General features: G+C 51.7%; 1 protein-coding gene across 2 annotated transcripts in view; it reads right to left on the bottom strand.

Annotated features, from left to right (window-relative positions):
* SMOC2 (SPARC related modular calcium binding 2) overlaps positions 1 to 25380 on the bottom strand; it is a gene marked incomplete at both ends in the record, with an annotated part of 138595 nt that overhangs the window by 63916 nt on the left and 49299 nt on the right. Inside the window, 5 exons of one of the 2 annotated variants that reach the window (XM_080699836.1) lie at positions 2507 to 2581; positions 4006 to 4089; positions 7272 to 7319; positions 15650 to 15749; positions 16720 to 16826. In XM_080699836.1, coding sequence (XP_080555962.1) covers positions 2507 to 2581; positions 4006 to 4089; positions 7272 to 7319; positions 15650 to 15749; positions 16720 to 16826 — 414 coding nt within the window. The remainder of the gene's footprint in view (positions 1 to 2506; positions 2582 to 4005; positions 4090 to 7271; positions 7320 to 15649; positions 15750 to 16719; positions 16827 to 25380) is intronic. The other variant, XM_080699837.1, reaches the window with a different exon arrangement.

Here is a 25380-nt window from a genome sequence, read left to right as displayed (position 1 = left end):
ACACATGTGTCAATATTAAGTTTGAATTCAATCAATATAATTACAGCAATCAACATGTAATGGTACTTAGCTTGTGTCTTTGCTAGTTACAGATCCACCTGGCAACTTTTTGCTTATTTTTTAAAAAAGAGCAGCGGTATTCTCAGAGTGTCCATAGAATATACAAAGGTAAAATAGTTAAGTTAGTAAATATTTATTGAGTAACTACAAGGCGTGAATTTTCACGGATTAGCAGTTCGGGTCTCTTTACAGAGGGGCCCCTCCCCAGCACCACTTCCCTCAGCCTGCCTGATCACACCAGCTCAGCGCGCCCCCCGCACTGCGCGCCCCCCGCACTGCGCCCCCCCCCGCACTGCGCCCCCCCCCGCACTGCGCGCCCCCCCCCCCGCACTGCGCGCCCCCCCCCAGCACACTCGGGAATGTCACATTATTCTCTTGGAAGCACATGGGGAAATCCTATTGCCGCCCATATAAAGACACACTGGAAGAAAAACAAGCAACAACTTCCAGGCTGGCCTTTTCCGTAAAAAACTATCAAAGAACTGACAAATGACACAATCTTCAAAATAAGACTGATGAACAAGTGAGGAAATTTTATGTTTTGTTAAGTAAATGTACTCATGTTTACCCCAAATGATTATCAATATAAGCGGCTTTTAAAAATAAAAAATAAACACAAATACAACTCTTCTGACGTTTGGAATCTGAATGACAGCCATGGTCATTGTGGAAATCCTGATGGCGAGTTTCCATTTCAGTTTAAATTTAATAAGTAGAATGCTATTTTTAGTTCCTAAATACCAGCCGGATTGACTTTCTTCAGACCCTCGGAAAGAAGCTATACCTAGATGACTGGCAGTAAACACGACATGGCCAAGAGATGGCCTGCCCTGTGTCACCAAGTCCACACAGTGTCCATGTTGGCAGGTTTAAATCAAATGTGTGTGGCAGGTTTAAATCAAATGATGGTGTTGGGTGACTATGCACACTAGTGCTTCCTGAAACATTATTTCCAGTCCCATTCCATACTGAAACCTGTCCTGTTCCTACGGGTTAACTGTAATTGCCAGGCTACTTGACGGCTTAGAAAGCTGGCTGGGCCAGTGGGAGACATGTTCTCTGGGCTTCCTGGAACTTAATCTGCCAGATCCTACTGGCAATTAAACAGGCTGTAAAAGTGTACATTTCCAGTGACAGTATTTGCTAAAATCACTTGTTTTGCACATGAAGCTTGGGCACCGCCACAGTGAAGACCCACCAGGAAACCTGAAATAGTGTTGCAATCATCTTCCCATCTGCTAATCGTACTATACAGAAGCAAATCAGATAACGTAATGGAACAAAGTCAGCTTCTAAAGTTTATGAGAGAAATATATAGTTTGATATTTTATACAATAAAGATAACTTGTTTTGAATTATCATTTCTACAAAAAATAAAAAGGAAAGTTCCTAAATTGGCTTTTAGTTTCCTGCCTTTATACACACGTATTCAGTGGTGCAACCTCTGCGTTCTGCCCCTTCTGGGGTCAGCCAAGAGGCAGAGGTAGATGTCTCAGCCAGAGCAAGTCAGAGCTCAGGGTTTGGAAGCAGAGATTGGGATCATCGTGGGATAGAAATGAGGTACAAAGGACACCCTGGGCCCATCCAGGCACCGTCCTGGCCCACAAACAGCCCTACGTAGGCCCTGCCTGGGCTCCAGGTGGCAGCCAGGCACCAGCCCCATGCTCCTGAGTCCTCTCCAAATGCACACCTGGGGTGTGTGTGGGTGAGACAGCGTCCAGACACTCTTACCATCCTGGACTGTTGTAAGTTTTTTACATTCTTGGGAGTGGGTATTAAGATACACTTTGAAGAAAAACAGAGCCCCAGGGCCCACACAGACAGGAAGCCGGCTCTGAGGAGTCCCCGTGTATCCTTCATCAAGACATCACGGGGACTCCGGGGTCGCCGATGCTCAGTCACCAAGCTACACAAGTCTGGAAGGTTGAGCCTTCCAAAATGTATGTGCGGACGCTCCATTGGACAAGGTTAGACCATCAACCAAAGGTCAGTAAAAGTTACAGAAGGAATCGGTTTTCATGAAACCGGTCAAGATCACTAACCACGGATGAAACAACTCACTACTTGTCTACGAAATGTCAAAACAGTCGATTCAAAAAGTCAAAGGTTCTGTCAAACATGGTTTCATAGCGAAGATGAGCCACACACTTGGAGGATTTTAAACTAAATTAGCCATTGTTTTGCCATCCCTAAAATTAGGTCAGAAGCAAATACTTATTAATAAACATTTCCATTTTTATACCTATAATTACAGCTTGCTTGGCATCTATAGAGAACCCTTTTGCAGAATTTAGAAAATTTAATTTAATAAAAACACCAAAATTTTTAATATATTTTGGTGGTCAAGATGTAAAATTTACTTCCACAATTCATAGCCCAGGACAAGAATACACTTAAAACTCCTAAGTTGTTTCTTTCTATAAAATGAACTCTGGCTGCACTTTACCTGAATTTTTGTTGGTCTTGTTTTGTCGACTTTTGACTTGCTCAGTCCAGAGTGTAGGAAAACGTGATGCAATATCTGGTTAATCGAGACAAAGGGGAAAGTATGTTTAATTCATCAATAAAGCACAAGGTTCCTCAAAGATTTCAGCAACTAGCTTAAAAGTAAAAAAATAATCAGCGTAATAAGTAAGGGCACATGGTATCTTTTTAAAAGCTGCAAAGATCACATAGGCATGAGACAAAAAGAAATGATAAAAATACCTCCTAAAATATTATTTTTAGCATATCTTTTATCCCAAAGTGTAATTACAAGTTATTGAAAAGCTGGCAGGTTTCACTTTAAAAGAACTGCATTTTAGAAAATAGCTCAATGTACAAAAGATATATCCCATGAGGGAAAGAAAGTCACTCATATAATATGCAGGTTTATGCTCAGTTGAAAGAGTTGACACAAAGTACAAAACCTAAAGTGTGATTTTTGTGTAAGACTTCAAGAATGCACTGTTTTAACTGTGAAGCAGATATAACCGAGTAATTACGGTGGGGTCAGCGGCTGTGCTGAGGGCACTGAGGGCCCCTGGCTGGACCTTTGCCACCATCCAGGTGACCCGGATGGGCACCTGTGAGCTCCGGTCTGTGGAGTGGGAACCGAGGACGAGGGGTGCAGGCAGCAGAGGCGCCCGGCCCTGTGCCCTAGAGACAGCGGTCGTCACAACAGCCCGGCCTGGTGCTGTGCCGCACGCCAGCCTCGGTGCGCGTATAACGCAGTCATTTCTTCCAACTCTGGTCCCATTGGGCCTCAAAATTTGGTCAATGTCTCAGACAATTAGTAAAGGCAAAATAAGATATCTATCCTCGTGATTACTACTTAGTAAGATAGGAAATGTGAGCAGGGACTTATTGTTCCTTTCTGAAATATACATGACATAAAATCCACACTGTAAACTTTCAACTCACAAACTTGTACTAGGAAATAACTCGCCCAGCATTCTGCTGAATGAAGCACCACGGCATTTAAAATCACCAGAGGAACAGCAGGTGCTTCGGGAGCTGGCGAGCACAGCCATCAGCAGGGTGTGCCGAGACATGTGGGGAAATGCTCTCTTTAACCTCCACATCAGGGTCATCTACCATCTCACGTAAGTTACACGGGAGTACGTTGCAGTAAAAAGTCTACTGTCTTGAAAACGCTCCGCATTCAACGCACCACTGCCAAGCAGAGTCCTCAGGCGGCGCGCTGGGCCCTGGACGCCTTCATCCCCAGGGATGCAATGGGTTTCCTTTGACTAAGGCTCCCGACTCCCCCACCTGATACCTACTTTCTCACTCTGATTTTGAGCTTGGGCTTGGGGCTTGTCTAGATTCCATACACAAGTGAGGTTGTACAGAGTGTGCGTGTGTGTCTGGCACACCACAACCCGTCCCGAGGGCACCCTCGCCACCCTGGCTCCCCCTGACCCAGCTCCGCACCCGCCCAGCCTGTGCCCTCTCCCGACTCACCTTCTTCATCTCCTTGAGGTTGTGTCTCCAGCGCCGGAGCCGCGGCATCATCTGAATTCAGAACGGAAAAGATTTGCAAGGAGACTACAATTATGAGAGTAAGCTACGTAAGTGTGCGTACGGGATGAGCTCAGCACGTGCAGCCCCAGACCACCCCCGCCACCCAGTACAAGTGGGACGCTGGCGCCCAGCCTGGCTGAACTCGGAACCACGCCCTGGCGCCTCACACTCTACACCTGCCCCTGCCAGAAACACGGGGTGTGGCTCCGAACCAGGGACCAACACCAGGCCATGGGCCGGGTGGGGAGAAGGGAGGGGAAATCGGGGGTGCGGATTCTGGCTCCTGACGGAGACCCAAGCCAGCGAAGTCATGAACTCAGGTCGCTGGGTGTATTAGAGGAGAGCGCGCAGGGTCAGGGCAGCTAAAATCAAGCTTCACACATCCCCTGTTTTGCTAATTGGAAAGGCACTCTGGGCATGGTGGTACATGCTTGTAATCCCAACATTCAGGAAGCCGATAGGAGGATTGTGGGTGCGAGGCCAGCTTGTGCAACTTAATGAGACCTTCGGCAACTTGGCAAGACTCTATTTCAAAAATAAGGAAAAATAGAAAGGGTTGGGGTAGTGCTCAGAGGTAGACCCCTGGGTTCTGGGTTCAACCCCCAGTATATAAAAAAAAAGAAAGGCAGCAACTGGGGCCCAATGACTCTCTGTATCTTTGTTCATGTTCAGGCCCCACACAGAGGAGATATGAGCAGGATGACACAGATGAATAGCACCCAGGAGAAGCCGAGCTGTGGGGGGGACGAAGGGTAAGACAGGTGCAGTGGGCAGGGTGGGCCACAGGGAGGGCCACACCCATTGCATGGAAGGCACCTGTCAGGGGAGTGATCTTGACTTGATGCACTGAAAAGCACCCTGGTTAGGGTGAGGGTGAGGGTTGAGGTTGGGGTTAGGGTTAGGGTGGGGTTGGGGTTGGGGTTAGGGGTTAGGGGTTAGGGGCTAGGGGTTAGGGTTGGGGTTAGGGTTAGGGTTAGGGTTGGGGTTAGGGTTGGGGTTGGGGTTAGGGTTAGGGTTGGGGTTAGTGTTAGGGTTGGGGTTAGGGTTAGGGGTTAGGGTTAGGGGTTAGGGTTAGGGTTAGGGTTCGGGTTAGGGTGTGGTTAGGGTTAGGGTTGGCATTAGGGTTAGGGGTTAGGGGTTAGGGTTAGGGTTAGGGTTAGGGTGGGGTTAGGGTTGGGGTTAGGGGTTAGGGGTTAGAGTTAGGGTTAGGGTTAGAGTTGGGGTTGGGGTTAGGGTTAGGGTTGGGGTTAGGGTTGGGGTTGGGGTTAGGGTTAAAGTTAGGGTTAGGGTTTAGGTTAGGGTTGGAGTTTGGGTTAGGGTGAGGTTGAGGGTGAGGGTGAGGGTGGGGTTGGGGTTGGGGTTAGGGGTTAGGGGTTAGGGGTTAGGGTTAGGGTTGGATTTGGGGTTAGGGTTTGGGTTAGGGTTGGAGTTGGGGTTAGGGTGAGGTTGAGGGTGAGGGTGAGGGTTAAGTTTGGGGTTAGGGTTAGGGGTTAAGATTAGGGTTGGGGTTGGGGTTGGGGTTAGGGTTAGGGTTAGGGTTAGGGTTGGAGTTGGTGTTGGGGTTAGGGTGAGGTTGAGGGTAAAGGTGAGGGTGAGGGTGAGGGTTAGGGTTAAGGTTGGGGTTAGGGTTAGAATTAGGGTTTGGGTTAGGGTTAGGGTTGGTGTTGGGGTTAGGGTTAGGGTTAGGGTTAGGGTTGGGGTTGAGGTTATGGTTATGGTTATGGTTAGGGTTAGGGTTAGGGTTGAGGTTAGGGTTAGGGTTAGAGTCAGAATTAGGGTTAGGGTTAGGGTTAGGTTTAGGGTTCGGGTTCGGGTTAGGGTTAGTGTTAGGGTTAAGGTTGAGTTTAGGGTTAGGGTTAGGGTTAGGGTTTGGGTTAGGGTTAGGGTTGGTGTTGGGGTTAGGGTTAGGGTGAGGGTGAGGTTAGGGTTAGGGTTGGGGATGAGGTTAGGGTTAGGGTTAGAGTCAGAATTAGGGTTAGGGTTCGGGTTAGGGTTAGTGTTAGGGTTAAGGTTGAGTTTAGGGTTAGGGTAGGGTTAGGGTTTGGGTTAGGGTTAGGGTTTGGGTTAGGTTTAGGGTTGGGGTTTGGGCTGGGCTGAGTGAAGTGCAGGTCTCAAGGGCCCTGGGCATCACTACTGCACTACAGCCCCTGTCTCCCCCTGCCTTGCCCCCATCATCCTGTTATATAGTACGTTCAAGGTCTAGATTCTTGAAATGGGCCCGCCCCCATGTCCATGTATCTGACTCCACTGTCTTTCCCAGTTTGCGGAATAAAAGTGAAGGATTTTATAAAATGTATTAAGGGTAACACCAAAAAGCTTTAATCTTTATTGTTGAATGATCTTTTAAAAATTGCTGCCCTAAAACCACCAAAACACATGCTTCCGCATTTTCAGTCACAACTAGAGTATTTTGTTCTTATTTTTCCATTTTTAATAAAATAAGATGAAATAAGGAACATATCTCAGACATATTCTACAAACTGAAAAAGAGCATTCTAAATAAGTCTTTCAATGATACAGTGAGGTCTTTGGGCATGGCAGAGTCGGGTACGTTATTGCTGGTGTGTATTTTGCAGATGTCTAGACAGCTATCTGCTCTGGGCCTCAGGGGTCCCATAATCATGGCTCCATGATTGTGCAATTAGAAAAGGGCCTGGCCTCCCAGGATGAGCAGATGCACTTGTGGCCCAGGGATTGGGAAGGAGCCTGTGCCTGTCCCCACTCCAACCCCAGGCCCCTCCCTGCCTGCTCAGCGGTGTCCTCAGCCAGGCACCTGCTCCTGTGCCTTGAGCAGCCCTGGGCACCCTACAGCTGGCACCAAGGAAACAAAACAGAATCTCAGAGCACTGGGAACTTCTCATTTTCCCTCCACTGGAGTCTCTTAAATGTCTCATTTCAGCTATTAACCAGCACTGTTGTTTAATCTTGGGTATTACTTTTGTTAAACCCATGACAATAGCCTGAGGGCTCCTGGGCTCTCTGGGTGCCCAACACACCCCAGAGGTGCCCCCAGGAGCCAAGGCAGGGGCATAGGTGGACACAGGAACAGAGCAAGGGCTGAGCTTGTTGGATAAGTAAAGAAGTAGCTGGCTGTTTCAGCTTTCATTGCTGTTACTGAACATTTACATTTTAACTTGAGAAGTTACTACAGAGTCTGGATTGGTTAACTCTTCTGTACCAACATAAAAATTCATTTTGATAGTTACCTGTTTTTCCTGTGCCTTCCCGTTGAGGTAACTTTTCATTTATAGAACCTAAAATAAGAAATTAAGAAAGGAAATTACTTTCACTATCAGATGGTTGCTAATATTTAAGACACAGCTATTTCATTCCACTGGGGTCAGTTCACCAGGCTTGGCGCTTTCTAGTTAAGCCACACGCACTTTCCAGAACCCTGAGGTTGCACTGCTACAAAACAGTAGCCCTGGACTAGAAGACCAATTAGGCCCCACTCCGATGCTGAGAGACAGGCAGGTGACACCCGACAGCCCACCGGTGATGGTGTCTCACGAAAAGAGTCCAATAACCTACAAACACCATGCAGGGTGCCAGGCAAATCAGATAAACAAAGAAATGTCTCCTAAGATGACTAAAAGCTAGCCAGGCACAGCGGCCCACACTTGCAATCCCAGTACTTGAGAGGCTGAGACAGGAGGATCGCAGATTTGAGGCCATCCTCAACTTAATGAGACCTTGTTTCCAAATTAAAAATAAAATAGGACTGGAATATAGCTCTGAGGTAGACTGCCTCTAGATTCAAACCCAAGTACCAAATAAAATAATTAAAAGTTAAGCAACTAAAGATAATTGCACACCCTGGTTCCTTCTCATGTGCCATCTCTTCACAGATCCAGACTTCCTACAGAGTTGACCTTCTTACTCAATGGTCCTGTTTATTTGTACCATGTGTTGCTGTGATGAGCCAGAAGAATTTCCTTCTTTTGACTGGAAATGGTAGAATTTCAGTAATACCACTGAACACAAGTATGCGAGGTTTAATTTGTGAGTGGAATGTACAGATGAAATAATAAGCAGCCTCCGCCCCCCAGGAGAGCCTCTCGGCCGGATGAAGATGACGTGTTGTCATCTGAAGACACACGCTGCACGCTGCCGGCGGGGAAGCCGGAGGACTCGGAGCTCAGAAGGCAGCACAGACCGTTTTCTACTCTGCCCTCCAGAGATATTTCTCCCTCTGAGCCAACCAACGTTGGGTCCGCTGGTCAGACTCCTAAATACAACCAGCATTTACTTAAATAAATCCATGCAAAATTAACTCTATCTTGTTCCTCATATGTGCGAGAGAACTTCAGGACAGAACCAAGTGTCCCTGAGCACACCCCTGCCCACGTGTCCCTGCAGGCAACCTGGGCTTGCCAGTGAATTTCCCTGGTCTTCCAATGGCTTTGGGACAAAGACCGCCAGCCCTCCTGCCGCCTAGGGCTCGGAACCAGCGCGGCGTCACCACGCACAGCACAACCCTGCACACAGCCTGGACCTAGAACCCGGAGCACAGCTCTTCTTCCTGGTGCTTCCCTGGAGACGGGAATTTGCTGAGAGGCAGGTGTTTGAGCTGGCAGGATTCTAGGCAAAGGGCCTAAAACAGGAGTGGTAGAGATGTATGACCTGTGCAGACGGGCAACAGTTCTGCCAAACCGTGGGCTGGACGGCTACGCCTCGAAGACCTGGCGGGAGGGGAGGGCCTGCTACGCCATGCGCCTCAGACCAGCATCCCGGCAGCCACAAGTGAGCTCTTCCGTTTGTAAGCTCTTGTCCCCCGTAGACGCCGTTGTGAAGGCTGGCCTAGCAATGCGTGCGTACCTTGCAGGGGAAGGCTGCACAAATGCAGAGTAAGGCAGGGAGGGGAGCCGGGATGGGAGCCCTTCGGCCCACGGTCCTGGCGCTTGCTTTGGCTCCAGCAGGGCAGTGGGGACAGAGTGGCCAGCGGCCAGCGAGGGGGGCGTCCTGCCCAAGGAGCTGAAGGCTACCACAAGCTGTTGAGGAAATGGAGCTCTGAGGTAGACGTGGGGAGGAAGGGAGGAAGGCGAGCCCAGGTTCTTCCCGTCTGGACAGCATCTCTCGGATGCTGGCTCTTTGCAGCCGCACCTGGAGCCCTGTCACTCTCTATCCCGCGTGGCATGAGAGTGATGGGAGAGGTTTTATGGATACCATGAGTGATGGACGGCCCCCGCTCCGCCATCCGGCCAGGCACCTCAGCTCTTGAAACCTCAAGTTCCTCAGTAGCACCCAGATAAGGTGTGTTCACAACATCTCATGGTCAGTGAAGCAGAGAGAGCCTACCGTGGCGCTGCATGGTCACTTAAATACGGCACAGAGCCATATCCAGTTGCCTTCCCTGCACGTGTGCTTATTTAGAGGGGACAGTGTGGAAGGGGTGCTGCTGTCTCCACTTAGAGCAAGGAGTCAACTCCTGACAGCCACTGGGGGGACAGTGGCCCATCCCTGGCCCCATCTGCCACCACAATTCATCCATCCACCATCTGTCCACCCGTCCGTCCAACTGTCCAACTCCTATGCCCGTGAGCCGCTGGCCAGGGCTTTCCACCTCGTCCTGGGGGAGGAGCCACACAGAAATTATCCAGCATGATCCTGTGCCCGGCTGACACCGTGAGGCTCCTCGTCCCGCCAGGCTCTATCCTGACCACTCACGCACCGCAGGCCACTCAGTGCTCTGGACGGCCTCTGTGTGCTTTCAGCCCTCAGGAGCTCACTGGGTTTGGAGAGTAGAAAGGCCACTCTGAGCAGGTACCAGTGAACAGAGCAGGCGGGAGTGGACAGCGGGCGTGGGCAGCAGGGGCAGGGCCTGCAAAAGCGCCACTGTCCCGGGACACAGGCAGCAGGGCACCCCAGGCCCCCGAGCTTCCTCTGAAAACCCCAGGTCCTTCTGAAAACCCACCTGCCTGGCAGGACCAGGGCCTGGGGTGGAGTCTCAGGAGGCCTGCGGAAGACACCCGATAGGTCACAGAGTCCTGGCTCAACTTCAGACACCTGCTCCACAAGGCATGGACAGCCCGGAGGTGACAAGGGAGTCATGGGAGGCTTGTGTGGGGACACGCGACCAGGACGACGGAGCCACTGAGCATGGGGACCAGGTGCCATCAGAGTTCCGAGAGCCAGCCACCCATGACACTCCTCTGTCAAAAGACCACTGAGAGGGCGCCTAAAGGTCACAGGCTGAAGTCACCGAGGCCAGCAGTGTGGCTTGGGTTTTCTCCTAAATCAGGGTAGCACCTGACTACGTGGCTGTCTCCCAGATCCTAGGAGGAGGACTCAGCAATGTTGGGGTCAAGGAAGTTTAGAACTGGCACCGGGCTCAGCTATCCTGTGGTCCCAGTGGCGGCGACTCTGACCTTCCCAGCTGGAGCTCCTGCATTCAGGGCCAGCCTGCGCCTGCGCCTACGCAGATTTATTTAAGTAAATGCCAGGGGCCAGGACGCAAGGAGGGAGCTGGCTCCCTGCAGCCACTGAGCTGATGCAGGAGGCTGCGCGCACCTTGGAGCCTCTGGTGAGCGGCCTGTGTGGCGTCGGATCTGGCCGGTCACACCTTCCCCGGGTCTTTGAGGATGCATAGAAAGAAGGCAGGCTACAAGCACATATAACTCACGTCCTTGCCTTTAACAAAGTCCCTTTACATAAAATACAAGTAAGAGCCAAACTCGGGCCTTTCCTGAAGTCTGCACTGAAGACTTGCCAGCTTCATTTCTCCCTGGCTTTCATTCTACCAAAAAGGGGTTAAACTTAGATACGTTTTCTATTTCTTGCTAAAGTTGCTTGTCCTTACATTTATTTGCCAAAATGTATTGAAATATTTAATTTTAATGAATATCACTTTGCAGGAAGAAAACTGTTAGACCCCAAAAAAAAAGGTCATTTTGAGGGAGGAATAAAAAAAATTTCAAGAAAAGAAATATCAAACTTGTACTTTAGTGGTTTTTATAAATACTTTGGAAAAGTCAGAAACCAGCCACAGCTGTCTTGTCGACTTCAGTGTCCGGGGATTTACCCGTTCTGGATATTTGTCTGAGTGCCTCAGCTCCGTCGAGTCCTTAGCCCAGTGTGGGAGAGGCTTGTGAATAAGAAAGGAGACCCCTGTGACTTCTCCTTCTGAGGCAAAATTGTTCACAGAACACTGAGAATTCTCCCACGAGAATGGCGCTCCATCATGTCTCATGGAGGCCAACACTTTAGGCATTGAAGAAAAATGCAGGAATTGTAGTTAATGTTCATACTATATCAAAAGCTTATTCAGTCAAATTCAGGATCCTCTGTCATTTATAACTGGGCCTTCCAAACTCACAAGTAGAGCTCCCTGAGGGTAAGAAGTGGGCTGCCGAGCAGAGACAGGCAGCGTGGAGAGCCCTCACAGGACCACCTCCCTGCCCAGCCCAGCACGAGACTCCTTAACACTTCAGGAAATAAACCTAGTTATTAATTTTGGTACATAATTAAATTTTGATTCAGCAGAGAGAACCAACTGCAAGGGTGAGTGCTGGCTTTCTCTCTGCTGTGATGAGGGGCCACACACACCTGATGTGCAGGCCAGATCTGCATGGGGCCAGGGCCTTATCTTAGGCAGGGGTAGGGTGGGATCTCATGGTGGGCATCTACCAAGCTCTCTATTTCTTTCTAACTCCAAATCTGAGTCGATTTCAACATCATAACTCAGATTCATTGAATCGTCTGATATTAAGAATTCTTGCTGGGAGTGGTAGCAGTGGCACAGGCCTGTATCTCAGTCCTTGGGAGGCTAAGACGGGAGGATTGCAGGTTGGCGGCCAGCCTAAGCAAACTTGGTGAGGGCCTCTACAACTTAATAAGACCCTGTGCCTCAAAATATAAACTACAATAGGGTTGGAGGTGTAGCTCGGAGGTAGCTTACTTCATGTCATTTGTGGAATGTCTCTCGGTTCAATCTCTAGGAGAGAGAGAGAGAGAGAGAGAGAGAGAGAGAGAGGAGAGAGAGAGAGAGATGCCTGCACGTAGGTTCAGCCTGCAATATTGCAAACCATTTTGTACTCAGGCCAGGAATGGGCTCTTGGCCAGGGAACACAGTTACAGAACAGAGATGAGGTTAAAACCCTGAAGATGTTTCCAAGTAACAGAAAATAGGCTAGCTATAAAAGTTCCCCTTGAGGAAAGAAATCCTTTTGATTTGGGGCTTTATTCCTGTCCCAAAAATGTTAGTCTTCAAATTTTGAGAGAAAAAATTGAAAAGGAGAGAGAAAAAAAGAAGGGAAGGAAGGAAAGGAGGAGGAGGGAATCCCTAGAGTACATATTAATCAAGCCCAACTGGGTGTTGAGAGGGGCACCTGGAGCCGGCCTCTCCCCGCACGGAGGACACGGAGGGCGTACTAACGGATGCCCTGCCGTCTAATCTTCCTTGAACATTTTCAGTGCCAAGAAGGGAAACCTTGAACATGAAGCCATCTGCAGACCCAGTGGGTCTACCTCGGCAGGGCTCTGGGGAGTGTGTAAAGACAGACTGGCTCTGGGAGGCCAGGCAGCGGGTCCACCTAGAACAGCCCAGAGTGACTTTGGGTCCTCACACCTCTACAGGCACCCTCCGCCTGCCATCCTCCCTCCCTGGTTCCTACGTTGGATACAGGAGCAAGCATCATGGCACCGGTGGCTAGGAACCTGTCTCTCTCAGAGTAAATGATGGGATGAAACGTCCTGCCCCTTCCCGTGCCTGGACAGCTAGTCTTTATGTGGGCACTGCCTCCTCCAGGATGCCTCCCTGGATATTCCTGGCCATATTACGAGGCTCTCTCTGCATGTGGCTTCTGTGACTGTCACGCTCCTGGCCACCTTTAACGTGTGTCGAGTGTAAACGCCAGAGCACTGGCTTTGCTAGTTTGGCCAGTGCTGCTAGTAAAAGCGCCAGGAACGACCAGGAGGCAGTAGGTGGGCCCATGAAGGCAGCCCTCATGAGAATGCTCTGTGAGCTACAGAATGGGAGGAACTCGAGTATTTTCATTCATGGCTTAAATACATAGTTGTGAAAAAAAAATCCACAATCTCTAAGGGCCTTCCAGGACGCCTGAGAAGGCGGAGGACGTGGGTCAGGGCATTCCCCCGTGACACGTCCCCGCTCCCCACGTGCCCCGTTATGACGTGTTTGTGTGTGCTCCTAATAAACTCATGCTCTGACAGCTGCTGCCTCTCCCTCACTTTTCACCTAGTTTCCTGATTTTTCAAGTTTGTATGGAGTGTACCCATATGGCAAACTTGGTGTAAACTTAAGACCCTGCTGAAAGCTGACGCTGCCCACTTCTCGTGATGCGAGGGAATCGCTCCGTCACGTCCGGAGGGCTGGGCGTGCATGCTGGCCTCGGCAGTCGGCTGCCTGCTCAGAGCTCGTGTGTTAGCGGGAAGGCTGCCGGGCCGCGAGGCCTGTCAGCAGCCACAGGCCACATGATGTCCTCCTCACCCCCTCACTCCACTTTTCTGCATTATTTCTGAAGACTGTCAATAGGTGGGAAGGAAGAAGTATATTATGCAAACATGGATCCTAAATTCTTGGCGAGGGGTAGGTACACTCAATCCCTCCCCTTGACTCGCCCTTAAATCCCAAGCTACTGTCAACGAGTCCTGCATCTCTGTGGTTTCCCACAGCGCTGGCTTCGCCACCGGCCTTCCCACCCACATATTTTCAGAATAAAAGCATGAAATGGGCCTGGTGATTAGAGGAATTTTTCCATAGTTCCGGGGGACTCATGGGACATATTGGTCACACCAACCAGGTGTGAATGGCACTGGCCAAGCTGATGGGGGGACACAGGCACAGAGCCAGGCCAGGAGAAAGTCAACACCCTCCCACAGGACACGCCATTTTCCAGGGAAACACGCCCCCTATAAATTGCACCTTTAATCTAAAACATTCTGCTTCCTACTCAGTGGCATTTTCCACATAGTAAGTATCAGACATTTAAACAAAAGGACAGAATACTTTCCTCCCTGATCCACTCCTCAGACCCAAAATCAGTGGAAATAGTGAAGAATGGGGAATTTCCATGCAGTCAAATGTTACTGATACCTGGTTAGGAAGAATAACTGGAGTAAATGGTCCAGTGACGGGATTCTACAAACAGCATCACGCTGACATTGTACAAAATCACCGCGTTTCACACATGGTTTTCTAAGAACGGTCTTTCAGGCACTGTTCAATTTCTCAGACAGTATCACTAAGAAAACAGGAATGGCTCTTCCCTCTGCTCCCCTTTGTAAGTAAGACTCCGCTCCGAAGGCTGCGGCGTGGATGAAATTAAAAGCACGTGAACATGTTTTTGAAAGCAAGGGATTCGCACAGAAGCCAACTCAATAATGCTGTCCTTTTCTTTCATTTCCTCCATGAGTTTGAAAAGAACAGCTACATGTAAATGCTAGCTCACTAAAAATAGTTTTTCAGCACTTTTTAAACATTGGATGGAAAACTCTTTTGAAAAAAACGAATTCTACATAACACATTCCACATGGCTTTTTTGTTTGTTTGTTTTTATGGAACTGGGGATCAAACCCAAGGGCATTCTATCTCCGAGCTATATTCCCAGTCCTATTTTTTATTCTTTATTTTGAAATGGGGTCACTAAGTTGGGGGGGGGCCTCACAAGTTGCTGAAGCTGGCTGCAAACCCGCGAGCCTCCTGTCTCAGCCTCCCACCACGCTCGGCTCCACAAGGCTTCTAAGCAGTAACTCATCACTTGAAATAGCGCGGTTTGTATTGCTGCTTGTTACTACTGCTGCCCTTACAAAACCATTCGTGGCCATGACTTGTATTCTGACTTCGATGAGCTCCAGAGGTGCCCTTAATAATTAAGAGAATCTCTGTTAGAAGATGCCTGCCATTAAAGAGAAGAAAGTCTCAGAGTAAACTCTAAATGCAAATGCTTCAAAACTTTACATGGAAAAGTGAAAAAAGATTTTGTCCTTTATTTCATCATACAATGATAAGTTTTGCCTATTTCGTATGTATAACCTAAGAGTTTTGATGGCTAGCTCATGAAATAGTTTCCTAGATCTGATTGGTCTCCCAACAAATTAATTGAATGTGGGCTCTAGATCGCTTTCAAATAAAAATAATCTGAATCATTTGTAGCCTTTTTGGTAAAATATTAATGGAGAAACGACCAGTTTAGAGAGTATTATCCTGCCAATGTTATCATTTTCAGCACATCAAGACCTCTTATGAGTAATAAGATAAGTGGAAACTGACCTATGAAGAATGACCCGCTTTCTCTTTGAAAACATATGCATGTGTGTATACATGCACACACATACTCACACATGCATGCACACACCCTGAAATTTTTTGCTTTCTTCGCTAAAGAAAACACCGTGTCATTTCTACCAGTGACTATAGTCCCTGTGGCTGTTTAAAATTAAGACTTACAAATCACGCAGCGCTCCAGGGCTTTCCTTCTCTTCTCTGTGTAAGCACGACTCTGTCAGGTAACCTAAGCCCACTGCCACGTGGCTCAGCTCCACCCAAACTGAACAGCAAGCACACACGACAGGATGGTGAGAAGAAGCCACACAGTCTTCCCCAGAGCGATGGGGTCGGACCTACCCGGGCACCTGGGCGTCTTGTGGGCCACGGCGGTGCCGCTGATGGGCCTCCCGTTGGGTGTGACGCACCAGCAGTACCCTGTGTAGCTGTGACACTGGACCTGCCGAGAAAGGACAGCAAGGTGAGCGCTCCAGGATGGGTGTGGAGCCCGGCTGAGGGCCAAGGGCTCTGCGGACCCTCACACAGAGCCCCGGCCACCAAGCCTCTTTAGGTGCCTGCAGATCCTGGCTAGAAGGGGGTGTGCAGACTTTGAGGGGACCTGAGCGTGGGGCTTCCTGAGCCCTGCTCAGTGCTGGGAGGACCCAACGAAACTCACTGCCCTCCAGATGCAGCCCTGGCCTGCCTTTCGCAAGTGGAGAAACCGAGGCCTGAGGAAGTGGGGAGACTTGCTGCTTGGGGTTCCTCTGTTGGCCATGGCAGTGCTGAAGACAGTATGTTCTTCCAAGGTGCCTTCTGGGTCTCCCCAGGGCTCCTCCTGAGAGGGCCACAGCCAGGGGGACGGCCTCGTCCTGCCCACCTCCCGCGCTCTTCCCTGTCAGGTAGAGCAGATGAAACTCAACTGTCACCGAGAGAGGGCCCTGCCCTGTCCTTTCCTGTCCTCCCACCAATCGCTGTGGGCTCCGTGGTAAGGAAGGACAGTCCTGACAGAGCAGAGACCCAGTTACCATCAAGGCTGCTGTTGGCTGATGTGCCCTCAGCCCTTCAGGCCTGGCCTGGTGAGCTCCTGGCACCAGCCATGAGCTGCTGCGTCTCGGTGCCCATGCCTGCCCTGGCAGGGAGGCTCACAGCGCCAGCTGCCCATGCATACAACTCAGCCAGAATTGAGTTCTCAGTGGAGGCAGTCAGTGTGGCTGGGAGCCTTGCTGAGGACGCTGCCAGGCGGGCCAGGAGCAGCGGGGGCCGGCTGCAGGGTGGGCAGGGCGCCATGTGAGGCATGGCATCCACTCGCCCCTCCATCTGCACGTGGCTCCCTAGGAACTAACTTCTGAACCAAGGAAAGACGACCTCCTCCCCAGCCTCTCCTGCCTCCCAGTTCCTCAGCCCACCGACCGCCCCAGCAAGCTGGAGACCTGGCTGTAGGAGCCATCAGCGTCACACTCAGGAATGAACACTTGCTGCAACTCCTTCCGCGCTTGCTCCTGGGTGTACTTCCTCTCAGCCACACACCTGGACACATCTGCAGGAAAGAACAGGCAGAGGGTTAGGCCGCGCCAGGAAGGGCAGAACAGACCGCATGAGAGGCAGAGGTGCGGGTCAGGCGTGGCAGCGTGGCGGGGCTTCTGGGCAGACCGCAGGGCCTCTGGCCACACACTCCGGCCTCACCCCGACAGTAGCCTGCAGGGGAGACGCGCAGGGTAGGCTGTAGGAGAGGGAAACTGGGGCCAGGAACACTTCCCAAGCATGCCTGTGGGAAGCAGTGGGCCGCTTCCTGGAGATGAAGGCTCGCGGTCAGAGCCTTCCGGAATGTCCTGGGCCCACGGGGCTATGCCAGATGCAAGCCGGATGAGTGTGGAGACCATAGCCCCACCCAAGCAGGACTGATCTAGAGGGAGGGGTGTGCGGAAGCCGCGGGTCAGGGCCTTTCACCCACAGTGCGGCCCCATCTCTTTACCGTGTCTGAGCGCCCCAGGATGGGATTGCGGTCCACTGAGCCCCTGCCTCCTCTGACTTGGCTCCCAGCTCCCCTTCCTACCCCGGGTGCTCACCTGCATTGCGCAGGCCATGCAAGTCAGAACCACACTGATATCCCGCCTAAGGCCAAGAACACACAATAATAAATGCTGGAAATTGTCAAGAACACACAATAATAAATGCTGGTGAGGGTGTGAGGAATGGAGACTCGTCTACACTGCGCTGGGACTGCGAGCTCGTGTAGCCGCCACGGAGGTCAGCGGGGGCTCCTCGGAAGACCAGGGAGAGAAGCAGCATGTGTGTGACCCAGCCGCCCTGCTCCTCGTGTGTCCCAGAGGAGTACAGTCACCGAGCCACAGTGCCATGAGCACACCTGTGTTTAGAGCCCACCACTCAAAACAGCAAACTGTGGTGCTGACCTACATCAGCAGATGAATGGCTAAAGACGTGTATCTATACCCATGATGCAACTCTGCTCAGTCACAGGAAGAGCAAGGCTGAGCATCAGCGGGATAGTGGCTGGGGCAGAGGATGCGATGCCCAGTGAGATCAGCCAGTCTCAGAAGGCCGGTGCCCCTCGCTGGGGAAGCTGGAGGGAAAATCGATGTGTCGAGTGAGGCCAGGAGGGCTGGGGAGGGAGGCAGGAGAGGAAAGAGAGGGAAGGGCTGATGAAGGGCAGTCCACCAAGCACCGTGTGCCTGACCCTCACCAGGATGTGTAACCACAGTGCACAATGAACGTGTTCTTACAAGTCAATCCAGGAGTGTGAGGACGAGGCGCCGCAGTGCCTGTCCTGGGACCGCCGCACCGTGCCCCCTGCTGCCCAGTGGCCCCCAGGACTCAACAGCAAAAAGGAGAATCTTGCTCTGGAAAATACTGAGAAGGAACTGCGAAGGCAGGAAAGTCCGAACGCGAGGGCAGTTGCAGGGCCCCAGAGCAGACCTCTCTGCACCCCGGGTGCCGTCGGAATGGCTCCACGCTGTCGGAGGGCCACAGATACTTCGGTCTCTGGCACTGGTTTCAGGTGCAGCCAAGGAGCAGAGCCCTGGGTCCAGCAGTGACGGGGACGATCTCTCAATGCCTGCCATGGTGGCAAGAGTCCTGGGGACAGGCAGTCCACTGTCAGGGAGAAGGTCCTAACACCTACTACCAGGCTACACGCCCAGGAGTGGAGAGCCCAAGCCCGTCTCCCTGGGGCCATCATACGACACAGCGCTCTGGATTCCCAACCTTGGCAGGTGGCTTTCCCGATGGTGTGAGTGTTTCCAGGTTGGGATGACAAGTGTCCAGGTCTCTGAAGAACGCCTTCTCACACGCTGTCCACTCGGTCTCCAGACACCTCCTCATGTGCTGTGGTTAGGGGCGCTGGCAGGGACTCGGAGTCTGCGTGCCCACCAGGCCTCTGTGGGGCCCCTCTCCTGCCCTGGCGGCAGTGCTGGGCGCTCTGCATGGGTGCTGCAGGCCTGCGTGGCTGAGGAGCACTCCTCTACCCGGGCCTGGGCCTCACGTCCATGCTGGATTCCCACTCAACAGTGTGTGGTTTCAGTGTAGTTCTCATCAGCTGAGGAAGATCATTGCCTGTGGACTCCCCACACTTTTTAGGATAACCTGTGGTTCAACTTCTAAGAGGAAAAGTGACAAGTTCCAGCCTGCTAAGGTGTGGATGGAGCCGTAAATTATTCCCAATATTTTAACTATCGTGGGACATGGCAAAAAACTTTAAAAGCTTAAAATTTTCAAACAACTCCTGGGCTCGATTGTTGGCTTGGACTTCTTTGAAAGACTTCACATTTGCCACTGGTTAGACAGGTCTCGAACCTGCAGCTCTTGTGTTTGACGGGACAGTGAATTCCAAGTCTGCTCTAGCATGGGGCAGACCCGTCTTCAAAGCAGACAATGGAGAGAGCAGCATAAATGACAGGGTCTGGTCCGCCGCCCTCAGCAGGCATCTGGGTCACCACCTGAAACCCAGGTGTTGGGCCTGCCTAAGGCGGCCCGGCCACCTCCTGCCATTCCTCACGCCGGGGGCTCTGTGTCCGTCACGCAGCCTCTTCACTCCAGAAAAGAACCGGAACAGACAAGCGGACCCCCTCCACCCCAGCACAGCCAGAGGGGAGGGGAGCGCAAAAGTGAGAACGTCTCCTCGGAGCCTTGGTTTCAGTGGGAGCCACCGCGTGTGTAATGTGTGGACATCCTCCTCTAAAGGAATCTAAATACTATCCACCTTCCCAAACTCTGAAAGATATTATCGGTGCACTGTGATCCTGCGTGACAATGAAGTCCCGAGGGAGGCACGCACTCCGCATTCGGTGAGCTTCTCCCAGCTCCGGGTCCTCTCCCTGTCCTTCCCCAGACTTGATTTTGAGCCTGGCACTGATCATTCTGCGCATGTGGGGAGCGTCGATTGCACTGTTTCCTCCATCAGATCCCCTCCCCACGCTGCCCTCCCTGCGCCCCCTGTCCCTGCCGAGGGCTGCTCCTCCTCCTCTGCACCCTCTGTGTCCGGTTACTCCGCGTCTGAGGAAACGCCCACAGCCCTGTGCTTCGTGACTGGCTGCTCTCAGCCTAATGGCCTCCAGCTCCGTCCTTTTGCTGCACATGGCATAATTTTGTCCTCTACAGCTGAGCAGAATTCCACTGTGTGTCTATCCCAAAATTATTTTGTACTCTTTAGAAAATGGGATAGGAAGGCTCAACATCCCCACCTTGATTTCATTTATAGATGATACATGTATACCCTGCTTTTATCCTTTATGCCTGTCATTAAATTAAAAATTAGGAGGATCCCTAACTCTCAATCAGTAAGCTTACTAAGATTTTACTCTGAACATTTTATCTCTAACTGTTAGAGTTGTAAATCCTCAAAACACAGCAGAAGCACTCCAGTTCTCCACATCTTCCTGACACTTATCTGGCCTTTTTAAAATTGCTTTACCTCTCCTGGGGTATCACAGCACTTTGGTTCACAGTACATTTTAAGCTATGGCGAATGTCTGTCTCCTAGGGAAATTCACCTTAACTGAAAATCACATAAGTATTCTAATCAGGTAAATGCACTGATTTAATCTTCTAATGGAAGATTAATTACAATTACTCTTTACTAAGGCAAAGAAAACCTCTTTGATACAAATTTGGGCAAATGCTTTATAAACCTTTGCTATTACCTGAAAGAGCTAGGACCTTATAAATAAAGAATCCATTAAGGTTCAGTATCACTAACAAGACTTTATCAGAGTTTTTTGATGAATGTTTGTTAATATGAATGAGTTTTATAAGCAGCTGATTTCTACCTGGTTGACTTTTTTTCTACCTGTTGGTATTTTTTCTTCTCAATTGCAAAGTAAAATAGATTCTAATAAGACAGCAGGATTTGTACAACCGGTAAGCATCAGTCATTAAACCTACCTGCCAGTGTGCTCACTACCAAGCCTGCTTCTCCTAAGACAGCAGAGTTTTATGAAGGTTGGCTCTGAGGATGGTTTTCTTTTAAAGAGGCAGCAAATCATTTTCTTCTTTGCTGAAATCTCTCAAAAGAGTATTGAGCAATGATCAGAAGAGATGGCTTGGCCGTACACTTAACAGGAAATTTTGTAGTGCAGCAATCCAAAGGACCAGTTATAGGAGATTTTAGAAGCTTCTAAGACCCGATGTTAAACCATGGGAGTCCAGGGAACTAGGAGCCCGGGCCCGGGGGGCCCAGAACACGCCAGTCCTCCTGCGCCTCCTGGGGGCCCGGGTCACCCTAGCCGAGGTGCCCCAGCTTCCTGTGGCAGTAGGCAGGACTCTGAGGACAGAAGTCACACTTGGATGGACTTGATGTCACACTTGGAAAGCAGAGAAGACAGAACACATCAGACATCTTTCCATGGAGGTTCGGATGCACTGAGTCACGGTCACCAGGTAGGTAGAGCCAGGGCTGAGGTCAAGTGCGCTTTCTGAAGTCCAGGACAGTTTTCAAGTCCATCTTCCGGGACCCCCTGCGGGCCTGGACAGGGGCCCACCTCAGCACCAGCGCAGGAGCATGTGGCGAGGGAGGTGTGCTCCTCGGGGTGGCTCTGAAATGGCCGTCCTGAGAGTGGTGGCCGTGCCTGGACAGGCGTGGTGGAGGCAGACACCGAGCTCCACAGGTTCCAGACCTGGCCCATTCGTGGTTTTGAGGGCCGGACTCGGCACAGGGGAGGGCACCTCCTGAGCTTTAGCACAAGTCAAGCGCTCTCCATCTCAGAGCCCTGACCGACCAGCAGGTGCGCCCATCCCTGGGAGGGTGCTCTGTCTCTAGGGAGGGCGTGTTGAGCGCCCGGAAAAGCCTTTACCCTCCACGCCCACCATGGCTAGCCCTGTGCTTCTGGTCACCACTTGGACACCGAGCGCGGCAGGCCAGCGCGTCTGCGGACGGAGGGAGTGCACAGCCACACACTGACCTGGTGTGCAGAGGGAGAATTGCTGCACAGTGCACCTGCTCACCCATTGACACCAGGCCAGACACAGCCACACATGCACACCCATACATTCACACACAGACACAGCCGCACACACACACCACATACTCACACCACTCACACAGCTCACACCCACACACAAGTCACTCAGAGTTCATACACACACCAAGCCCCTCATATGCTCAGACATGTTCCACAGTTCACATACCCCTTCACAGTTTACACTCACACACAAGTCGCTACCCATTCACACGGGCACACACTCACACCTGTAGTCACACCCACACATTTACACACACACACGCAGAGTTCACACACATGCCTGTGCATAGGTGCACAGTCATGCCTCTCCCACAGAGACGCGGGTCTCACTGAAGGCCCAATATGGATAACAGCTGAGGGACACTTGGTGCCAGGTGCCTCCTGGGTCCAGGACCCAGAAGGAGTGGCTGGGGACCTCCCACATCACCGTCACCTTCAAAGGAAACAACCAGATGCTGCGGCCTCTGACCTGTTTCTGTGCTGTTAGAAACACAGGGCTTCACGCCGGGCGTGGTGGCGCACGCTTGTAATCCCCGCGCTTGGGAGGCGGAGACAGGAGGATCGCGCAGGTTCGAAGCCAGCCTCACGCGCTGGTTTAGGAGACCCTGTTTCCAAATAAAAATATAAAATAGGTCTGGGAGTGTAGCCCGGAGGTAGAAGGGCTTCCAGAAACCCCAGTACCACCAAAAAGAAAAAAAGAAAAAAAGAAACACAGGGCTTCACCATCCAGCTCCGGGCCGTAGGATGAGAGCCAGCGCAGACCCCTGCGCCATGCCCAGCTCAGAGAGGTCAGCATGGCGCCCGGGGCCAGCCACACCTGGCTCTGGTCTGGAGTTGGACAGCCTGGCTCTAGGCCCTCAAGCAGACCTGGACACAGCCCCATGGTCAGCGCACACCTCTCTGTAAGGATTCCACATATTGTGAACTCTCTGAGGTATTTCCTGGGCCCACCAGGCAAAGGGCGAGAACGCACACCTCCTCCTGAGCCCGCTCCTTCCCCATTCCCCAGCGCCATCCCTGTGCACCTGCCCGCAGGGCTCGCCCACCAGCAGCACATGCAGCGCAGGTGCTGGGCGCCTGGGGCTCCCACACTGACCGGGGGGCCCGGAAGCGGTGGCACCCACTCTCCATCACGGGGTTTCACTGTGGGGCTCTGTGTCCAGAGGGCTCCAGGGAAGTTGCTTTGTCAGATATCTGTTATGATTTTGTTTCCAGAAATCTCAAAATAGTTCCAAGGTCTTGGGGGTGTGACTTTTTTTTCTTTTTTATTCGATGCCAGAGATTTTGTTGAAGAGAAAGCTCCACTGGTCTCAGATCAAAAGAAAAATATTAATGTGTTTGCTGAGTTCTGAAAACACAAGTTCCACAAATTTCTATAAAAATATGAGAAAAAATCTATGCGGGCAAACCACTGCAATTTCCGTCAAGGCCAATGGTTAGATCATCAGATGAAGCCATAAAACATCTTAATCCTATTTAATTAAATGTGGACCGAGACATTTTAATTGCTGTATCCAGGCCAGCACATCTAAAAGAGACGAGCCCACAGACTGTCACCGCCGAGCACGTGAGATGCCCACACAGGCTGTGCCTGCCCTGGGTGCTGCGGGAGGGCTCGGCTCCATCACCAGGGCCACTGGGGACTGTGGGCGGCCACGCCCGCTGCGCAGGAGGCCAGGCGAGGCCCAGCCCCATCTCCTGCTCCTCCGTCATCTTCTGCAAGGGAGTGCCAGCCTGGGCCTTGTTGCACTGTGGTGCTCTCAGGAGACACCAGGAAGGAGCTGCTGAGTCCCGCAGCCCCAGGGCTGGCACCTGGGTCTCTCCACGCAGTGTCGCCCAATCTGTCCCCTGGTCCTGCGATGCACTGGGGTAGGTGGCGGGTGCTAAACGCTGGATTTAGGGGATCGGATAGAACACTCGCTAGGGTAAAACAGTCCATGGAAGGAGCCCACCCCCATAACAAGCTCCTGTCCCCACGGAGACCAGGACCCAGGTGAGGGAAGACCTCTGCCACATACCGGAAGCCCTTTGTGGTGGCAAGGTGTCTGTCACCTGCAAGATGAGGGCTGAGCCTGACTCCTCAGAGCCCCAGCCCCAGCCTGCTGAAAGCGTCAGAGGAGCACGGTGCCATTGATCCCCAAGAGCACGACAGCAAGCCAACATCTTAAAGCAGGTTTAACGCTCGCTCCACACCTGGGTGGGGCCTAAAGAAACAGGGCTTTGAGACCCACTGCCTTGACCATAATTCTGGGTGTGTGTGAGTGTGTGTGTGTGAGTGTATGTGTGTGTGTGTGTGTGTGTGTGTGTGTGTGTGTGTGTTACTAGGAATGGAACTCAGGGCATTCTACCTCTGAGCTATACCCCAGCCCTTTTTTATTATTATTTTTTCTTTATTTTTTTGAACAGGGTCTCACTGAGTTGGAAAGGGCCTCACTAAGTCACCAAAACTGTCCGCAAAGTGCGATCCTCCCATCTCAGCCTCCCGGCTGCTGGGATCACAAGTGTGCACCACGCCTGGCCACCATAACCCTTTTGACTTCAGCTAAACTTAAACCTGGAGGGAAGCCTTCTGTTTGCCTGCTTCTCCCTGCCACATGTTTAGGAGTCACAGGTTTATGGTATGAAACTTCCAATTAAGGGAATTATCCAGAGAAACTAAGCTAGGTGTGAAAAAGTAAACTGACCAGGGACCCACCAAGAATGACATCTGTATTCAAGTGAAATTTTCTCTCCCTGTGGAGAGGAGTCCAGCTCCCACCCTGAGGAGCTGCAGCAGGGATCTGAAGTCCAAGGCCCAGAGATGCCACCTCAACAGATGGCAGACAGGAGGCCCAGGGTCGGACTTCCACCCCGAGGCCCACGAAGGCCTGGCCTCGTCAGGGAGTCCTCAGCAGGCCACGCCGAGGCCCAGGCTTCAGCTCAACCTCACGGCCAACTCCTTGCACTCTTAGCTGGGGAAACCTAAGCGAAGGGTCTAAACAGCAGGCTTAGGGAGGCTATGGCCACAGCACCATCTTTTTTCACAGGTAAGACTGCCCAGGCAATAGCTTCTAGAAGTTTCTCCCAAATGCACCCTCTCTGTTTGGATTTATTCTTCCACTGTTTGTTTCTGTGTCCTCGGCAGGGAAGGCTGAAAAGCTGGAAGCTGTCTACAGAGTTACATCAGAGCCCACGTGGCTGAGGAAGGGGAGAGGCCCCGCAGGCCGCAGGAGAGCTGTCCTTCCCAGCAAGGGCAGGCAGGAGAGCGCAGCAAGGAGACTGCTGTGGTCGCAAAAGGAAGACGTGGGACAGAGCGCCCCACTTCTCCTGGCGCTGGGCCCTTGGGTTTGGGAAATGCTCCTTATGTGAATACTCAGACCAAACAAGCCAGCAGACTCATTCTCTGTCAAATGGAAAGTGAACCGCTCCCTGGGGTTGAGCAGCCATGGGGGCCGGTAGCCCAGGCGCTGGGGCCCCACGCTGACGGTGCACAATGCCCGCCATCAGGCACTGGGTGATCAGGCTACCTCGCCGCGCCCACCGAGGACCCGCGCCCGGCCCTGTGCCCCCGAGCTGCTCCCACCACCCAGCACCCCAGGAAGCCCCACACCGGAGGTCCACTGGGATGGCACTCAGGGC

Source organism: Muscardinus avellanarius, assembly GCF_963383645.1.
Source record: "Muscardinus avellanarius genome assembly, chromosome: 8".
NCBI lineage: Eukaryota > Metazoa > Chordata > Mammalia > Rodentia > Gliridae > Muscardinus > Muscardinus avellanarius.
This window is presented reverse-complemented; position numbering and strand designations above follow the sequence as displayed.